The sequence below is a fragment of the Grammomys surdaster genome, unplaced genomic scaffold, assembly GCF_004785775.1.
Source record: "Grammomys surdaster isolate TR1022 unplaced genomic scaffold, NIH_TR_1.0 655, whole genome shotgun sequence".
Taxonomy (NCBI): Eukaryota; Metazoa; Chordata; class Mammalia; order Rodentia; family Muridae; genus Grammomys; species Grammomys surdaster.
Window position 1 is genome coordinate 128,155 of NW_021605074.1, and position 17,140 is coordinate 145,294.

Sequence of the window (17,140 nt, forward strand, 5' to 3'; positions counted from 1 at the left end):
ATTCATAAGCTTAGCGTGCACGCGTCTGTGATTCTGGCGTGCGTGTTTCAAGGGTTTGGGATAATGGAGAGCAGGTGCCTGTCTTCTCTGGGGAATTTCCAAAGCATTCTGTGGAATAACAGGAGCATCCTCAAGTCATTATCAGGAGCCTGACTCTGTCTACCAAGGCCTGCAGGGGCCCTGTTGCCCAGTCTCATAGCACACTGCTTCTTCTAGGTGGTCTTTTGGGGGTTCTCTTTGGTGTGTAATGATGGTTAGACGGTTGAGCATACACCTGTCTGAAGTCAGCCGAGGGACCGGCAGGACTAGGGCTTGCTCTGCTCACATCACGCCTCCCTTGTGTGGAAACAGACGACACTGAATTGGGGACATGAAAGACCAAATAAGATACAGAGGTTTTTGTTTGTTTGTTTGCTTGTTTGTTTGTTTTTGTTTTTTGGTTTTTTTTTATTACTGTACTCAGAACAGTCCTATTGAATTTTTTGTTAGTTGTGTTCCATAAAGAACATTCCTTCCACCTGCCTGAAACAGAACTGTCGCTGAGAAGATCTGATCCAGGCAGCCATGCATTGATTTTTCTCTGAGTTGCCTCAGCTCTGTCTTTGCTGAAACAGCAGCTCCATTCTCTCTTGCCAGCTCTGATTCTGAGAAGCCTATTGTCAGTTCATGGGTTGCTTGCTGCCCTTTAGGACCTGCATGGCCTGCAGGCCTGGCTGCAGGCCGTGTAACTCTGCTCCTTCTGCACACGGCATAGGTCTCAGCATCTGCTGTAGGACCCCTGAGGGAAATGTCTGCCTCCCTGCAGATTCTGGAAGGACCCTGAGGTCGACCACAGGGAAAGATGGGATGGAAGTCATAGGGACCTGAAGAGTTTGGTTGCAGGGTACCTGCAGGTGTTCGGCTCTAGCCTCTGACTTAGAGAGGTCTACCTTTCCCGAGTACCTCATCCCCACTTCCCATTTCTCATGCTCAGCAGAGCATCTTTGGCTGGAGAGTACCTGGCAACTCCTTCAGCTTGTTCAGCCTGTGCTCCAGCAGTGCCAGCTGGAGTTCAGTTTGGGGAATGTCCAGTATATCGGAGCAAGGCATAGCTGGTCCAAGCAGGTAGCATCTGTGCCTCAGGAAGATGTCCTTAGCAAGTAGCAGCCTGCACCAGTGTTTGGCGATGTCATGTAACCAGTCCTTCCAGGTACAGGGCCATTTCATAAGTCTGTACTCACCAAGCTACCTTCATTGTCTTTTTTTTCTAGACCATAGGCCTGGGTGTGTTTGCACCCCAGCCCCAACCCTGTCACTGCCTTGGTCTGCATGTCCTAGCAAGAAGGGACAAGAAAAGACAGAGATTGCTGGCGTCCACAGACACAGCCCTTGGCTTCTTTTTTTTTTCTCCCTCTGCCCACATATCTTAAGCTCACTTGAGCCCCTTACCAAACCAACAGATCCGTTTCTTTGCAATGCCCTATTTGCTTTAGAAAAAGGAAATTAGATTCTATTCAAAGCTGGGTTGGGACAGTCCACCTGATGACATGTGACAGCTAGTTTCCCAGCAAAGTACAAGTGGCAGGACCCTGGATCTTGCCTTAGCTGGCTGGAGCAGCTACCAACCTGCAGAGGACTTGGTGGGGTCTTTGAGCAGGGGTGGGCACAGCCTAAATGTCAGGTCAGCATAGCTAGGTAGACAGGACCACCACTGGGGACTCCCTCAACAGTTCCTCCCTAAGAGTTACCCTGAAGTATAAACTTTAAAAGAAGAACATAAGGTTAGAGCCTATGGGCCACAAGAAAGCTTCTAGTCTTCCCCCAGAAAGAGGAGAGATCTCATCTTCCTTGGGCAAGTGACTATTCTCCTGGCTACACCATAGTTCTATTTCTGTCTATGTTGAGGGACAAGCTAGCCTCTGAGTACCTTGGCACCTCACCGACACAAAGAAATCCACCTCCAGCCTGCCCTGAGTCTGTGTTTGTCTATTATACCTCCACATTCTTTATCTGTCCATCTCTCTATGTGTTGAAGTAGATATAAGGATGGAAACAGAGGCATCTGGCCTCTCTCCACAGGGTATCGTGGGCATATATTTTTTTGCAGTCTACTTTTAAAAAGGGTTCAACCTCTCCTCTAGCCTACCACCCAGCAGAGGTGGTAGAAGAGAAAAGTTAGGATAGGGGGAAGTGGACCTGTTCAGCAATAGTTCTTTAGGGGTGAGCTTGATTTTCTTGGGCAGCCATTCAGTCCCGTAGCAAACACCAAATATGACTCAGCAGCTGCAGACCAGTCCTCTAGGCAGAAACCAGGCACGAATCAGCAGTTACAGTCCAGTTCTTTCGGCCAGCAGTCACCAGGCAGCTGTAGTTCAATCCTGAAGAAACTGCCAGGCTCACCAACTGGCCTGAGGTGAGGCCACAGAAGCAGCAAGCTGCCACAGGAACATCATGGGCAGTTCTTGGGCGAGTTTCTTTTCTCAGTGGCGACTGGTGTTATCACAAATTGAGCTCAACAACGTGAACCAATACATATGCGTCTTTAGCAAAGAATAGCAAGATGGGGCAAACCAAACCATTGCTCAGTGCTCATTTCCCACTGTCTGTGGGGTCATATTTAGACTCCTTCATCACGGGTCCTTTCACATGTCTGCTATATCCAAACATCCTTTCACATGTGTCTGCTTCAGGAAAATAGTCTTCCATGTGTTTGCTTTAGCAAGACATCCTTTCACCTGGTGTCCCAGAAAAACATCATTTGGTATAACTAACTTTCCAATGAACTAGACGTTTTTACTTCAGGATATGTATTTAGTGAGGTTGTCAGCTAATTAGGCAGCGCACTACGATTCAGTGGGACTGGGCTCCTGCTCCTGGGCTGGCACAAGCCAGACGGCAGGAAGCTTTCCACACAACAGGCCTGTGTTTCTCCCAGAACCTCTGTTAGACTGTTGTCCCTGCTTACTCCTCACTGAAGCCCTGTGGTGCTGTGACTGACCCCTGTGTATTCTCCAGACAAATTCTCTTGGTTGGTTGGGGTAGGTGGGAAGGGCATGACTTTAGGGAGGTTGGTGACCCCACCTGGGGCTATAGCTGCTTTTCAGAAGCACAGAATTATTATATGATAAACCTCTCCAGAACTGAGAACCAGCAAGGACAAAGAAAGAAAGGAAGAAAGAAAGAAAGAAAGAAAGAAAGAAAGAAAGAAAGAAAGAAAGGAAGGAAGGAAGGGAGAGAGAGAAAGGTAGAAAGGGAGGAAGGGAGAGAGGGAAGGAGGGGGAGTGAGAGAAAAAGAAAGAAGGAAGGAAAAAAGAAACAAAAAGGAATAAAGAAAGGAAGGAAGGAAGGAAGGAAGGAAGGAAGGAAGGAAGGTAGGAGGGAAGGAGGGAAGGGAGGAAGGAAGAAAGCTTCCCTACTCAAGGGCTGGGGTCACATCTGTGTATTCTGCCTCTACTGCTGGGCTATGGTCCAACCCTAATTGTTTTTATCAATTGAAAAACTCAAGTTTGAAGGTTATTTATCAGAAAAAAAAACAAAAACAAAAAACCATGTACTGTGGTTTGTCTGATAGCAAATCGGCTATCAGTTTTCTTTTCCTTGACACTCTTTCTTTTCTTTCTGTTGTCTTTCTCCTTTTTGAAACAGAGTCTCTCTGTGTACTCCTGACTGCCCTGGAATTCACTGTGTAGTCAAGGCTGGCTTTGAACTCACAGAGATCTGCCTGCCTCTGCCTCCTACTGAGACAAGCACTACAATATCCACCCTTTTGTTTTGTTTGTTTAGTGACACCTTTTTCCCTATGGCTGGAATGAGCCATGGCTAAGGAGAGCAGCGGTCATCCATTCTTAAATGGGTTGGTTGAAATGATTTTAAAAACTCACCTTAGGCTCAGAGTGCTGTGGTGCTGTGTTTGCCTAGCACGCACAAGGCCAGCACCACTGAGCCGCCACCATGGAATCCTAGAGGAAATCCTAGAGGGAAGGACGTCAGAGCTGAGAACGTTGCAGTGAGGCTCGCCTGGCTCCTTCTGCTTCTTCTTGGGGCTTTATCTTTCCAGATTTTTAGTAATGAAGATATACTGCTTTTATGACTAGAAAAGACATTAAGAATATATTGCTGCTCTCCATAGTTGAAAAAATTAATCAAATATTAACCCCCCTAAAATACTGTCATGTACACGTGCTATCCGTCATATAGAGTGCACAGAACTGGTCTCAGCTTATTGAAGAACTGAGAGGATGAGGCAGGGCTGCCTTTATTTAAGGAACAAGAGTCCTATGGAGGGAGCAATGACTCATGGGTAAGAATGCTTGCTGCTTCTGCAGAGCACTGGTGTTCGGCTCCCAGCTCCCACACTGGGTGGATCACACTCCAGGAAGTCCAGTGCCTTTGTCTAGCCTTGGCAGGCACCTGCACACATGTGATGTACATACAGATGACATGTGCACACATACATACATACATACTTACATACATACATACATACACACTTAATAAAAGAATTTCTACGATGTCAGAATACGCGCTGGGGAACATTAAACATTTCCTCTCTGCCCCACTTCCTGCAGTACAGTCTAGAACTCCAGACTGGTTCATTTCACTGCGGCACCTTATTTTCCAGCCTTTGAAGGTGATGCTTTGCCAGATCTCTGAGTTTATCTCCTCTCCTCATAGGTGTGGGAGCCACTTCCGGGGTTTCAGCTCACTCCTCCAGCACTTCCGGCGGCAGCACCTTGTCCCCCTTCCAGCATGCTCACAAAGGTGAGGAAGGCACCCAGCTGTGGGTCTTCTGGAACTCAAAGAGCTGAGGGTGAGGAGGGAGAGGGGACTGCTGTCACCAATGAAGACAGAGCCCTTCCCCTCTTGTCACTTCCCTAATGTGACAGAATCACATGATCGTGCCTGATCAGCTGCAGGACCTTGGTATAGAATTACTACTCCATGGGTATCCTGGTACTCCAGTCACCTTGGCAGGGTGAGAGGTGACAGCCAGGAGCCAGTGTCAACAGTTTACACTTTACACTTTTAATACTCATTTCCAGTGACTTCTGTTCTCCTTGCTCATTAGAAATGGAAATGATGGTTGAGGGGCACTCTCCCCACCCTCACCCCCATCCTCACCCTCACCCCATCTATATTTCTGTCAGTGCAAGCCCTTGAGCTGGCTTGTCCCTCCTCATAGAGAGACTCATATAACTCATAGAGGAGTTTATCTATAGTTGTAATGCCATCTGATTCTTAAGCATGTTTGGGGTTGGGCCTCCATGAGGCTTGGGACCCTCAAAGCATCAGTATGCAGCCCGCTACATCCTGACCCAAGGTATGAGGACAATATGCAGACATGTCCACCTCACTTCCCCCAGCAGCCGGAAATGACATGCAACCTAGAATAGTAAGACGTACATCACCCATCTTCCACACCCCACAGCTGTAAACGCACCAGACAACATCAAGGAGTCCGAGTGTCCTGAGTGGACTCTTGGCACTGCACATCCTTCTGATGGCTCAGAGCACCAGATGCCTGCCACTGCCTCTTTGGGTGGCAGGACATTTGGATCCTGCTTCATGGGGACCAGGTGTCCTGTTTAGCTATTTTGGAGAACTACAGGGAGGTTTCAGATAGTCCACACATCCAAAGCTCCATCAGGGAACTAAGCAAACAGCTCTAAGAATAGCAGCAGCTAGCAGAAGTGGAAACAGTAGGAGTTGCTGGGTCAGTTGAGCCCTCTTTACCCTGGGGCTCTTGTTAATACTCTGGGGATGAGGTGCCAAGTAAAACCAAACCAGGAATGTAACCTCTAGCCAGAGGGGCGGCATCATGCTTGGGAGTGCCTGAACTCCCAAGACAGATACTTGTTCATGGGCCTCTCTGGTCCTCGTCGCTACTTTTCTCTCATGATCTCAGGGTAGTGACGCTCAGAGAGCACCCTGGGAATGACTTCTTGTTTTGCATCCTGATCTTCCAAGTACAATGCACATGCGCCCAGTCGGCAGTGTGGGGGAAGCTGATGGTCCTGACCTAGCAGCCAACATGCGCTTTGAGAGCCAGGACCTTGGGCCAAGTAGATCCATGTCAGCATTCCTGTGATTGTGTCTCCTGGGGGGTGCTGTGGCTTGGGGGAGTGACCTACAAACCCATTTATCCTCCTCTCCTTGATGCCAGCAGAGCTCTCAGGCCAAGGACACCTGGCCACCGCCCTGATCATCGCCATGTCTACCATCTTCATCATGGCCGTCGCCATCGTCCTCATCATCATGTTCTACATCATGAAGACTAAGCCTTCAGCGCCAGGTGACATCCCTGCACCCATGTCCCTAACCCAGTACTCTGGCACCTTCTCAGAGAGAGCCAGGGAGCTCATGCCAACCTTCTTCTCTCTCTTCAAGCAGCCTGCTGTAGCAGTCCCCCAGGAAAGAGTGCAGAAGCCCCAGCTAACACACACGAGGAGAAAAAAGAGGCCCCAGGTCTGTACACATAGCCCACACTGCCTCATGCACAATATCTAGCGTGAAGGTGGAGTATGTTCACCTTGTCCTCAAACCTGGCAGCCCAGCCTCCTGACCACCGCTGATTCCAGGGCCTTTAAGGGGGGTGTGTGCCCACTTGTCCTGTCCCAAGGTGGTCATCAAGGATGTCTACTGAAAAGGAAACAGGAAGGGAGATCCAAGCTCAGGACCACAAGCTAACTCTCACCAACGTCCAACTTCCATTCCTACAGACTGTGTGGTGACTTTCCCTGAGAATGGTGAATTCCAGAAGTTGACAGCAACACCCACAAAGACCCCCAAAAGGTATGTAGAACAGGGACTCACCTACACTCACTACTAGGTTGAACAGTCCCAGTCCCAAGGACGGAGTTAGCAGCTGGGCCCTTATAGGTCCTTGAGCAGGCAGGCAAGCTGTGTCAGTGAGTGTACTGGGTGCTGGTGTCTGGCCTAAGGATGCTCCAAGAATATTAGACAGCAGCTTCCCACCAAAGGGGGCAATGTAAACCAGCATTGACTTTCTGCTTCCTCACTGATTACACAGGAGCCTGCCTGCTACTCCCGACTTCAAACTGAGGAGCCAACATGAATCACAGGATACACACACACACACACATACACACACACACACACACACACACACACACACACACACTGGTCAGGTTCCCACAGCTACCAGCAGTGCTTACACTGCTTTAAAGCCAACAGGCCCAGGCCCAGGCCTAAGACTGGTCTTGCCATACCCCTAAGAGTAACAGGTTGATTCCATCCTTACTTCCATAACTGGACCAAGATCACACACCAGTGATCAACATAACTAGAACCAAAGCCCAGACTGTCAACCATCTATTAAGGGCTGGTATAATAAGCCTCTGGGGAAAGAGATTTACCTGACCAGATTTTAGCACGTTTTCCAAGCATTGGGTCATAGAACTTGCCCCTGCTTTAAAATCTACTGAGAAGGGAAGTCATTTCCTATTGTCTCCATTGGATAGTCATTTGGACTTGGTCCTTGCACTGGTTCCCAGCCAGAAAGCATGCAAACCCCTTTGTCTGAACCCTGCACTGTGGCCTTCAGACAAGTATGGGAAGGGCCCCGTCTACCCAGTTCTGGTCTTTGCAACTGGGTTGCAGAGTTCCCAAATGTTGCTAAGACAATTTACAGAAAAGCAGAGTGCCAAACCCTCCTTCCTGACCCAAGACAGGATCTTCCCACACTGACTTACCAATTACTGCCAAGTCTTTCCTACTTGAGAATAAGGACTCCAGCTACCTGGATCAGGTCCAGGCACTGAGGAAGGCTGGCTTAGTGCACTAACCCATTGGAAAATTCTAGTGCTCTCAATACTCCCAACACAGGCATCTCTGCATGGTAGAGGGGGATAGTAGGTGTGACACTACTCAAGGCCGTGAAAAGGCCTTAGTTCCCACAGCACTGTAATTCTAATTGATCACTGTTCAGATTCTGGGAAGCTGTGATCTGAGCCCTGTCATACAAGGTGCCAAGGCTGAGGCAGGGCTCTAAGTATGGTGTGATCCCATTTGGTCCCAGCTTGGTCCTTCCATCTTTCAGGACTTTTTGCTCCTAAAAGCAGCAAAAAGGAGATATGAACAGACAAGGATGTGTCCATGGCTTGAGTTTCTCCTGAGGGGAAAATTTGCGGGACTGAACTTGGGGAAATATCTACTCCTTGCAAATATAAATATTATGCTTTTTCTCTAAAGACAAGGTCATGAGCCTTTGTCCCTACAAACAGCTCTTGGATCTTGGAAATGGGACTTGGGAGCTATATGGTGATCTATGGAAATGTCATGAGGTGTTCTATAAAGAAACCTTTATGTCTTTCCATTTGCCTGCCAGAGTTAGTGATGGGGGTGGGCCAGCCACCTCCCTCTTAGGCCCTCAAGCATGATGACAAAGTGGCTCTGTTAGATGGTTTCATAACTTCTTTTTTCTTTATTCTGGCTCCAGGGCTATGTTTGCATATGCCCTTCACTGCTAACACAGTAACACTCAAATATAATGTGTGGCAAATATAATCCCCTTTTCTAAAGTTCTTTAGCCAAAGCAAGAAAGCAAGCAGAATGCTTTGAAAAAGAAATACCATTTTTGAATGGTATTGTGTGACCTGAGCTATGATCTGGGGAAACACATGAGGCTAGGTACACATGATCACCCACCCTGCCCACCCTTAGGAGCAATCTGTAACTCCCACAAGGCTCATTCTAGCAGCAGGGACTAGTCAAGAGTGCATTTTTGTGTGTGTGTGTGTGTGTGTGTGTGTGTGTGTGTGTGTGTCCTTGGTTACTCTAAAAACCTGGCATGGATTAAGTCCCAGCCATCTAACCTTAATAACTTAACATGAAGACCCACGGTTGTACTTATCTTGCTGGGGTTAAGTGCACGAATCTAGAACATACTCCATGAATCTTTACAAAGCATCTATGGTGTCAGACAGTATGGAGAGATGTTCAGGTGCAGCCCTTGGTGGTATCCCCAGCCTCTCGGAACCCACAGCTTCTTGAGAACCCCATGCAGACATCTATAGGGCACTCAGTATCAGAACTGCTTGTTTGTCAGGAAACAGAACGTGCGTTTCTTACCTCATGTCTCCTTACCTAGAGCTCATAATGTAGTAACTGCTTAAGGAACAAGACACTGTACCGTGCTGCCCATACCTGGGTAAGAAGGTCAGTGCCGGGACAGCTCGTCTGGATTGGAGTTTCACTAACAGATGCCCTGGTTGTTTCCACAGTGAGAACGATGCCTCCTCTGAGAACGAGCAGTTGCTGAGTCGCAGTGTGGACAGTGATGAAGAGCCAGCCCCCGACAAGCAGGGGTCCCCAGAGCTATGCCTGCTGTCGCTAGTTCACCTGGCCAGGGAGAAGTCTGTAACCAGTAACAAGTCTGCTGGGGTGAGGCTCTGGCAACAGTACCCTTGGTATACTGGTGCAGTGACTTCCAGCCATCAGACAAGACACCTTATGTGGAATAAGCTCCTTAGGGTGCTGTTTCTCCCAAAGGTCCCAGCTAGGATGCTGGGCAAAGCAACAAGTCAGGAAAGAAAGAGAGAGAGAGAGAGAGAGAGAGAGAGAGAGAGAGAGAGAGAGGAAATTTATCTTAAATATACTGCTTATAGACAAAAGAGAAAAGGGTTTCAAAAAAATCATTGTAAATGCCAGAGAACAGGAAAAAAAAAGACTTCAGAAGCATACCGTGCATATCCAAGCAGTTAAACACACAGACACACACACACACACACATGCCCATGCACTTATGTATATCTGTGGGTTCTATGAGTCGATTAAACATACATAAAAAAGAAAACAGTACTAAAGACGCATGCTTCTTATTGCAATTAGTCCGTGAACCATGCAGTGCAATAACTACTTACACAGTGGCTCATGTGCTGTTAATTGAAATGTACTTGAATGTTAAAGTACGCGGGGTGTTGTGGATAGGATCTACGCAAATAGTCATTTTACGTATTTTACGTAGTAGTCCTGAGTAACCATAGGCTTACATATCCTAAATGTAAACACATGTGCATGCACATGTACATGTCTCTTACACAGCGACAGACTCACCCGGACTAATTGTCTGGAGGGTTTTATCACTAAAGCATGCTATGTCTGTGGCACAGGGGGTGCTCTGAGGCCCCGGCATACATTCCTTCTTTAGTCTGTGCCTTGGGCAACCCAGCCAAACCTTGTGGCAACACTGTTGGGAGTAAAGAAAATTCCCACTGAGATCCTGGATCTGGCCTGGTCATGTACTCTAGGTGCAGTGCGCTAGAAGAACCTGCAGTGCTGCCTGCCACAGGCATGGGGTTCTTTCGTTGAGGGTCACTCATTGCCTAGTTTTGCCCTGTGCTTTCTTCCCTGGAGAAGAGAGGCTTCTATAGCTCTGCATGCATGGCTGCCCTGGTGGCCATCTGGTGGCCATTCTCTTAAACATACCAAGGACAGCTCTAACATTGGTGTCCCCTTTAACACAAATGTCATCCCTGGTGTGCACAGTGGGGGTTTGCTTGGAAACCTAGGGATATTCTTCCTCTTGATAACTTCGGGTTGCTTCTACCTAAGGCCTTGGCACAGCAAATATGCCTAGCCACCAGGACCAAGCCAGTGCAATGGGGAAGATTTGGAGGTTTGCTACCATCTTTCCCCTTTCTAAAGACAAACATTCTCTTACTTGTTCTTTATAGATCCAAAGCCGAAGGAAAAAGATATTGGATGTGTATGCCAACGTGTGTGGTGTTGTTGAAGGTAAGAACTAGAGAACCATTTAGAGCTGAAATGTGGTGGTATATACCTTTAATCCTAGAGTGGATGTGGTGGTACACACCTTTAAGCATACATCCCAGCACATGAGAGGCAGAGGCAGGCAGATCTCTGTGAGTTTGAGGCCAGCCTGATCTACACAGTGAGTTCCAGGCCTGCCAGGGGCTACATAGTGAGACTTTGTCTTAAACAAACAAACAAAAACAAAAAAAGAAAGAGTCATTCAGAGATCACTTCCTTGATACCCTCCCAAACCCACTGACCCAAAGCCAGGCATGGGAAGGGGCTCCTGAGTGAAGAATGGAGGACATTCATCCATATTTGATGGGAGTTGTCAGGCCCCCATCAGAATGGCTAAGTAAACTGACTTCTGATGTGGATGGAAAGGGAATTTGGTTCCTGGTTTAGGCTGAAGCTCCCCATAGTGCTTCCCTCGAAGGACAAGAGACAGCCCAGTGTGTGTGTTGATGGGGACACAATGATGGGGCCCCATAGTTCCTGTGCTGTGCCTATGTCAGTACTGTCATTATGGAAACATCTGATGGCACCCAGTAGTCAGTGCCAATGGGTACACGTTCTAAGAAACACATAGGTATGAGACTTTGTCTTTGTGACAATATTAGGTATACAAACACAAACAAAGATGGTTTACAGCATCAGTAGATAGACCTGTAGAGGCAGAGTTTTCTGTCATTGACAGAAATGTTGTCATGTAGGGGATGGCTGTGCCTAGAAGCTGTTATCTTCCCTCTTGAGCTCCACAAGGCACACTGAACTGGCCTTGGAGGGCTCACCCCTCCTTCCAGAGCAACCACATGAGCAGCAAGTTCAGGCCGCCTTAAGCAGGTAGGTAAGAAGCAACTGAGTAAGAAGCATAAACATTCCAGTCAGTTATCCTACATGCTACAAAATCCAGGCCCTAAATTAACTTCTATTCACCCTGGAAATACACTCCTCACTGCACTTTCCTGCCTCATGCCTTGCTGGCATCTCTCTATGCACCTCTAGTCTGGTTGAACCTTGGGACTGAAGAGAGTCACATGCTGCCACTCATGTCCCCTGTGGGAGAGGTGCAGGCCCTAAGCCGGGGCAGACTGGTTAGATGCTCTGCTTGGCCTGAAATAACCACTGAGCAGGAATTCCAGGGCCAAGAATTCTTCTTGGCTGCCTTCAGAAACATGGAATGGCTCCAGAAGTGCATGCCTGGTCAGCCTGCTTGATCAAGCTTGGCATGGTGGGTGCTATAGGCTGCCCAGAAGAGTAAGGTCTGGGAGTTACATTCCAGCAACCCCAAACCTTGTCTCTGTTCCAAAGAATGTCTTGGCTTTGAATGATCAAACCCACAGGACTGTGGCTTTCAAATTAATTTAAAACCTCAACCATAAGAAGAACCCTCCAGTGGGCCCTGTAGGGTGGAAGTTTCAAGCCTGTGCCCTCAGGTGCTCCTTGACGGCCCAGGCATGTGTGCCGCCTAATGCCAGAGTAGTCAGACACAGCCAAGGCTGTCTCTAAAGCCAGTATGGCTTGGCTCCTAAGATTATTAGAACCACATGAAGACCTTAACATTCACACCTCTGCCTACCCCACCTGCTCCACTTCCTTTAAGATCCTAATGTGGTTATTATGACACCAAAGCCCTCCAGTTATTTTTAAAAGTTTTTTTATTGCAATATTCTTCCCACCTACCCCATGACAAGGTTCTCTGTGTAACAGTCTTGGTTGTCCTGGATCTTGCTCTGTAGACAAGGCTGGCCTTAAACTTAAAGATATCCACCTGCATCTGCCATCCAAGTGCTGGAATTAAAGGTGTATACCATCATCTGACTTGTGATATTCTTACCACTTGGTAAGATAATAGCACAAAGCCTGGGTGCACTTCTCCCAGCTTCTCCTGATGGCAACAGCTCACAAAGCCCATAAAAATCACAACCAAGATGTTGTTAACACCATAGACAGAAATCCCTTCCACCACCACAGGGGACTCTCCTGTTCTCCAGCCCCCCCAGTGCAGCCCAATCAACCACTAATCTGTTCTCTATTGCTATAATTTTGTCATTTCAAGATTATTAAAGTCAAATTGAGGGCTGGAGAGAGGGCTCAGTGCTAAAGAGCACTGGCTGTTCTGCAGAGAACCTAGATTCAATTCCCAGCACTCACATGGCAGCTTACAACCATCTGTTAACTCTAGTTCCAGAGGGTCTGACACCCTCTTCTGGCCTCTGTGGGCACTGCATGTACATGGTGCACAAACATGCTTGTAGGTAAACACCCATACGTATAAGATACACATTTTAAAAATACTTTTGAAAGTTGAATTGTACAGTATACACTCAGCGATCAGGTAGTCTCACATACCGTAGTTCAGTAGGGATTCCTCTGGGTTGCTATGTAGGTCAATGTCATGGCAGTCTTTGAGTAGATTTTTTGAAATTTCTGCATAGATGATCTGTCTATGCACACAAGGGCAGTTTTATTTCTTTCTAATCAGTGTGTGCTTTCCCTTCTCTGCCTTCTCTGCTTTGGCATGATGTCACATATGAGCTCTGTGAGGAGAACCCTGGTCCTGACCCTCAGCTTTTAGCAGTGTACTAGCTCTGGACTTAGCATAAAAGTCATATTGACTTTTGAATACAGAACCAGAACTACACATTCCTAGAATAAATGGCACTTATCATAGTAAATAATTCTGCCCAATTGGTGAATTCTATTTGTTAACATTTTGTTAAGAATATTGGTCTTGCTCTAGTTTTAATAACAGATTGGGAAATATTTTCTTCTTTTCCATTTTCTTGGAGAGACTAGTTAGGACTTACATTAATTCTTAAATACTTGCTTGATGTTTAGCATGGAGCCCCCACTGAGCTTCCATTTGTGACCTGCAACTCTGACCACTTCCTGTCTTAGGTCTCAGCCCCACGGAGCTGCCATTTGATTGCCTTGAGAAGACAAGCCGAATGCTCAGCTCCACTTACAACTCAGAGAAGGCAGTCGTGAAAACGTGGCGCCACCTTGCCGAGAGCTTTGGACTAAAGAGGGATGAGATTGGGGGCATGTCTGATGGCATGCAACTCTTTGACCGCATCAGCACCGCGGGCTACAGCATCCCAGAGCTGCTCACAAAGCTGGTGCAGATCGAGCGGCTGGATGCTGTGGAATCCTTATGTGCAGACATATTGGAGTGGGCCGGGGTAGTACCACCTGCCTCCCCACCCCCAGCTGCATCCTGAAGAGTTTGCCTTGGACTGTCTTCCCTGGGACCAGCTGGGGATCCAATGAAGCCACTACAGCTGTGAGTGATGTCATCGGACTGCCAAAACTCAAGGCATTTCCTGGTGTATTCCTTAGGCTGTATTCCTTAGGCTGTCCTAAGGAGCTCAGTGAGCGCTCAAATGAACCAAACCATGTGGGGATGACACAGGTGAAGAGTCTGATCCTGTCTTTTAAGGAGGCACTTAGTGAGAGACAGGGGGCATGGTATAGACCATATTACCAAAACATCACATGGGCAAATGAAGGGATGCTAAAAAAACAATGTAGCAAAAGTTGTAAGAGTGATGGAGTCTCAAGGATAATGGGAACATCCTAATGAAGAGAATAGCATGAAGGTTTTAGGAAAACGGTTGCAAAGTACAGACATCCCACTGTCTGCATTGCTTGAGAAAGCACGGTTTGTTGGCATGCCCTATGGTTCCAGAGGTAACTTGACCTGTGTTTATCATCACCCATAATGGTACAAGCCCTGCAGTCACTAGTGGAGGAACTCTGTGTGTCACTGACACACAAGGCATGTCTGTCCAGGCTAAAGTGTGGGCAAATTTGTTCTCCAACACCATCCACGGGCACAGCAGTTACAATATGTCAGGCTGGTTTTACTTCAAACAGATGTGTGTTCTCTGGAGAAAGGGAAATGGTGACTTGCTAAGAGTTACCATGCCTGATTTGTGGATGAAGCTTGAGTGAGTTCAGACACAGCATCCTGAGCCAACGAGTGCAGTACAGAGGTGGGGCCTGGAGGCCTGGGCCCTGGTGGAGTCATCCAAAGTGGCTGTCTCCCTCCCCTAGACTAGCTTCTCTTCTGCAAATGAGAGGTTGGTCTTCATGTCTGTAGTCAGGAAAATTGAAGCTCAGGTGAGCAAAAAGGTGGGCGAAAGAAAATGGAGGCAGAAAAGGAGAGGTCCAGGGAGCCTCCATGGGGTAAATACAGTGTGGGTGGCCACACAAAATGGGAGTCATGGGAAAGTCAGAGCCACCATTTTGACGAAAGGGCAATTGTAGGACAGAGCGTTTTTTCAGAGCTCATAAACAGGCATCACTCTGGCAGATTCTCTCACTACACCTGTAACTGCCAGGAAATGGGAAGCCAAGGAAGCTTTCCCGGCAGGGGGTTAATGCCAAGCTGGCTGCTGGGCTCCCTCCTGGAGTGCTGACTGTAACGAATGTTGCCTTTCAATAAAGCCTCTGGTGAAGAGGCTATTGAGTTTTTTGTTTTTTTATTACAATCGTATGACTGAACAAAGGCTTTGGAGGGGAACCAGTTGTGTGTTTAAAACCATTAAGCAGTTTCCCACCACTGAATACAGACCATACTGTGAGAGGGCCATAATTAGGTCCTGAATATTTAATATAATCATTTTCCTGTGTCTGTCTGTGCTGGTTTTTTAGAAGGCATTTACTATATCCTGCAAGTTAAATAGTCTGCTTAATTGTCCTTGTAATTCCTCTTTGGGATCCTGCGGTGTCCCTTGCCCCTGGTCTTCCATAACGACGCGGAGCTTCCCCTTATTTAGACTTGTAAATGTCATCCGTGATGAGTGAGCAGGTCTAGGACAGCAGGCTCTTCTCCAACTGTCACTCTGCTGAAGAATGGGCAGCTGCAGCCAGCAGTGTGGGCTGGCCTCCATTCACCCTGTGATGGTTCAAGGCTTGAGCCAGCCAGCATCGTTGTTGTTTAACTGACTCCCAGCTTGCTGCTTTAGGGGAGCTGGTCCCTTGTCATTGACTTTATTTGGCAATAAGTCCAGGAAGGGTTTGCTTCAGCGAGCTTTGCCGAGGATGCCGTAGCAACAAGACCACAGCGACTCTTACTGACCAATGTTGGAACTCCATGCTGCCATTTTTGTCTGGAAACTGTCATTATTTTTCAGTACTTAAAGGTATTTAGTAAACATCAGAGCTAGGTCTGAGGGCCTTAGCCAGTGAAGTCTTAATTGTGAATATTTTATATAATTCTGTTTATGTAACTTATTATATTTTTATAAGCTCAATAAACATGTCAATACAAAGGAGACCTACAGACTGGCACCCTGTGAACTCTTCTGAGTGGGGCGGTATGAGTGGAAGCGAGTGAATGTTACTGGTCATTGTACTGTGCATAATGAGACTATGGGGTTGTGGCCATCCATAAACGAGGTACAGAACTTGTTAGAGCAGGGAGGTGTTCACTAACAGGGGCAGGCATATATGGGGATCATGTAAAGACAACCTGGGACACTCTTTTTCATGTTGCCACCATCAGTTACCAACAAACTCTGTCACTGTCCCAAATCAGTGTCTTGGAGCACACTCATTTCTCACTCTAGCTTTGGGGTCAGAAAGGGCCAGTGGGGTCAACTTGCCCAGACTGTGCTCAGGTCTCTGCCTTCTGGACAACCTTGACAAGGGCAGCTCTGCTCTGTCATCCTTCGTCCTCTTCCACAAACCAGCTGGAGAGCCTGAGCTGGCATGACGCTCATCCTGGCAAGGCCAGAGACCAAGAGCAGGATGGAGGCCACCTGAAGGCTTGGGCTCAGGACTGGCTCCCTGTCATTTCTGGCTTATCCTATTGGCAAAGCAAATCAATTGTCCAGACCCAGAGACAAGAGTAAGAAAAGAGGCTACCCCAGTGCACGAGGAGGGGATGATAACAAGGAGTGAGGAAAACAAGACTATGTCAACTGGCCACCAACACTGAACAGCAACAGGTTGAGTTGTGGCAGCCTCTTGGTATCCAGAGAGCTGGAGAATTGCTCAGTGTAAGAGTACAAAACTCTCTGGTGTCTGAATGCTCCAGAATAGCAGAAATTTTTGTTTCCCTTAATGGTGTTCACTTTTAAAATCCTAGTGTGGAGATAAGGTGAGAATGGGAAGAGATGGTTAAATTTATTTCCCTGGTGGTCACCCTGAACACATTACATCACATGTCCTACAAACACCTCAAGGTTCTAAGGATGCGGGTTACTGCTGCTCCTATGTGCTGGTGCCCCTGTGTACTGGTGCCCCTGTGTGCTAGTGCTCCTGTGTGCTGGTGCTCCTGCATGCTGGTGCCCCCGAGTGCTGGTGCTCCTGTGTGCTGGTGCCCCCGAGTGCTGGTGCTCCTGTGTGCTGGTGCTCCTGTGTGCTGGTGCTCCTGTGT

General features: G+C 47.6%; 1 protein-coding gene across 1 annotated transcript in view; it reads left to right on the forward strand.

Annotated features, from left to right (window-relative positions):
- The window catches only part of Edar (ectodysplasin A receptor), a 73,860-nt gene extending 57,824 nt beyond the window's left edge, over positions 1 to 16,036 (forward strand). The window contains exons 6-12 of the mRNA XM_028782010.1: positions 4,654 to 4,740; positions 6,146 to 6,271; positions 6,370 to 6,444; positions 6,699 to 6,771; positions 9,222 to 9,381; positions 10,674 to 10,734; positions 13,654 to 16,036. Of these exons, the coding sequence (XP_028637843.1) occupies positions 4,654 to 4,740; positions 6,146 to 6,271; positions 6,370 to 6,444; positions 6,699 to 6,771; positions 9,222 to 9,381; positions 10,674 to 10,734; positions 13,654 to 13,976 (905 nt within the window). The 3' untranslated portion in view covers positions 13,977 to 16,036. The remainder of the gene's footprint in view (positions 1 to 4,653; positions 4,741 to 6,145; positions 6,272 to 6,369; positions 6,445 to 6,698; positions 6,772 to 9,221; positions 9,382 to 10,673; positions 10,735 to 13,653) is intronic.
- The last annotated feature ends 1,104 nt before the right edge of the window (positions 16,037 to 17,140 follow it).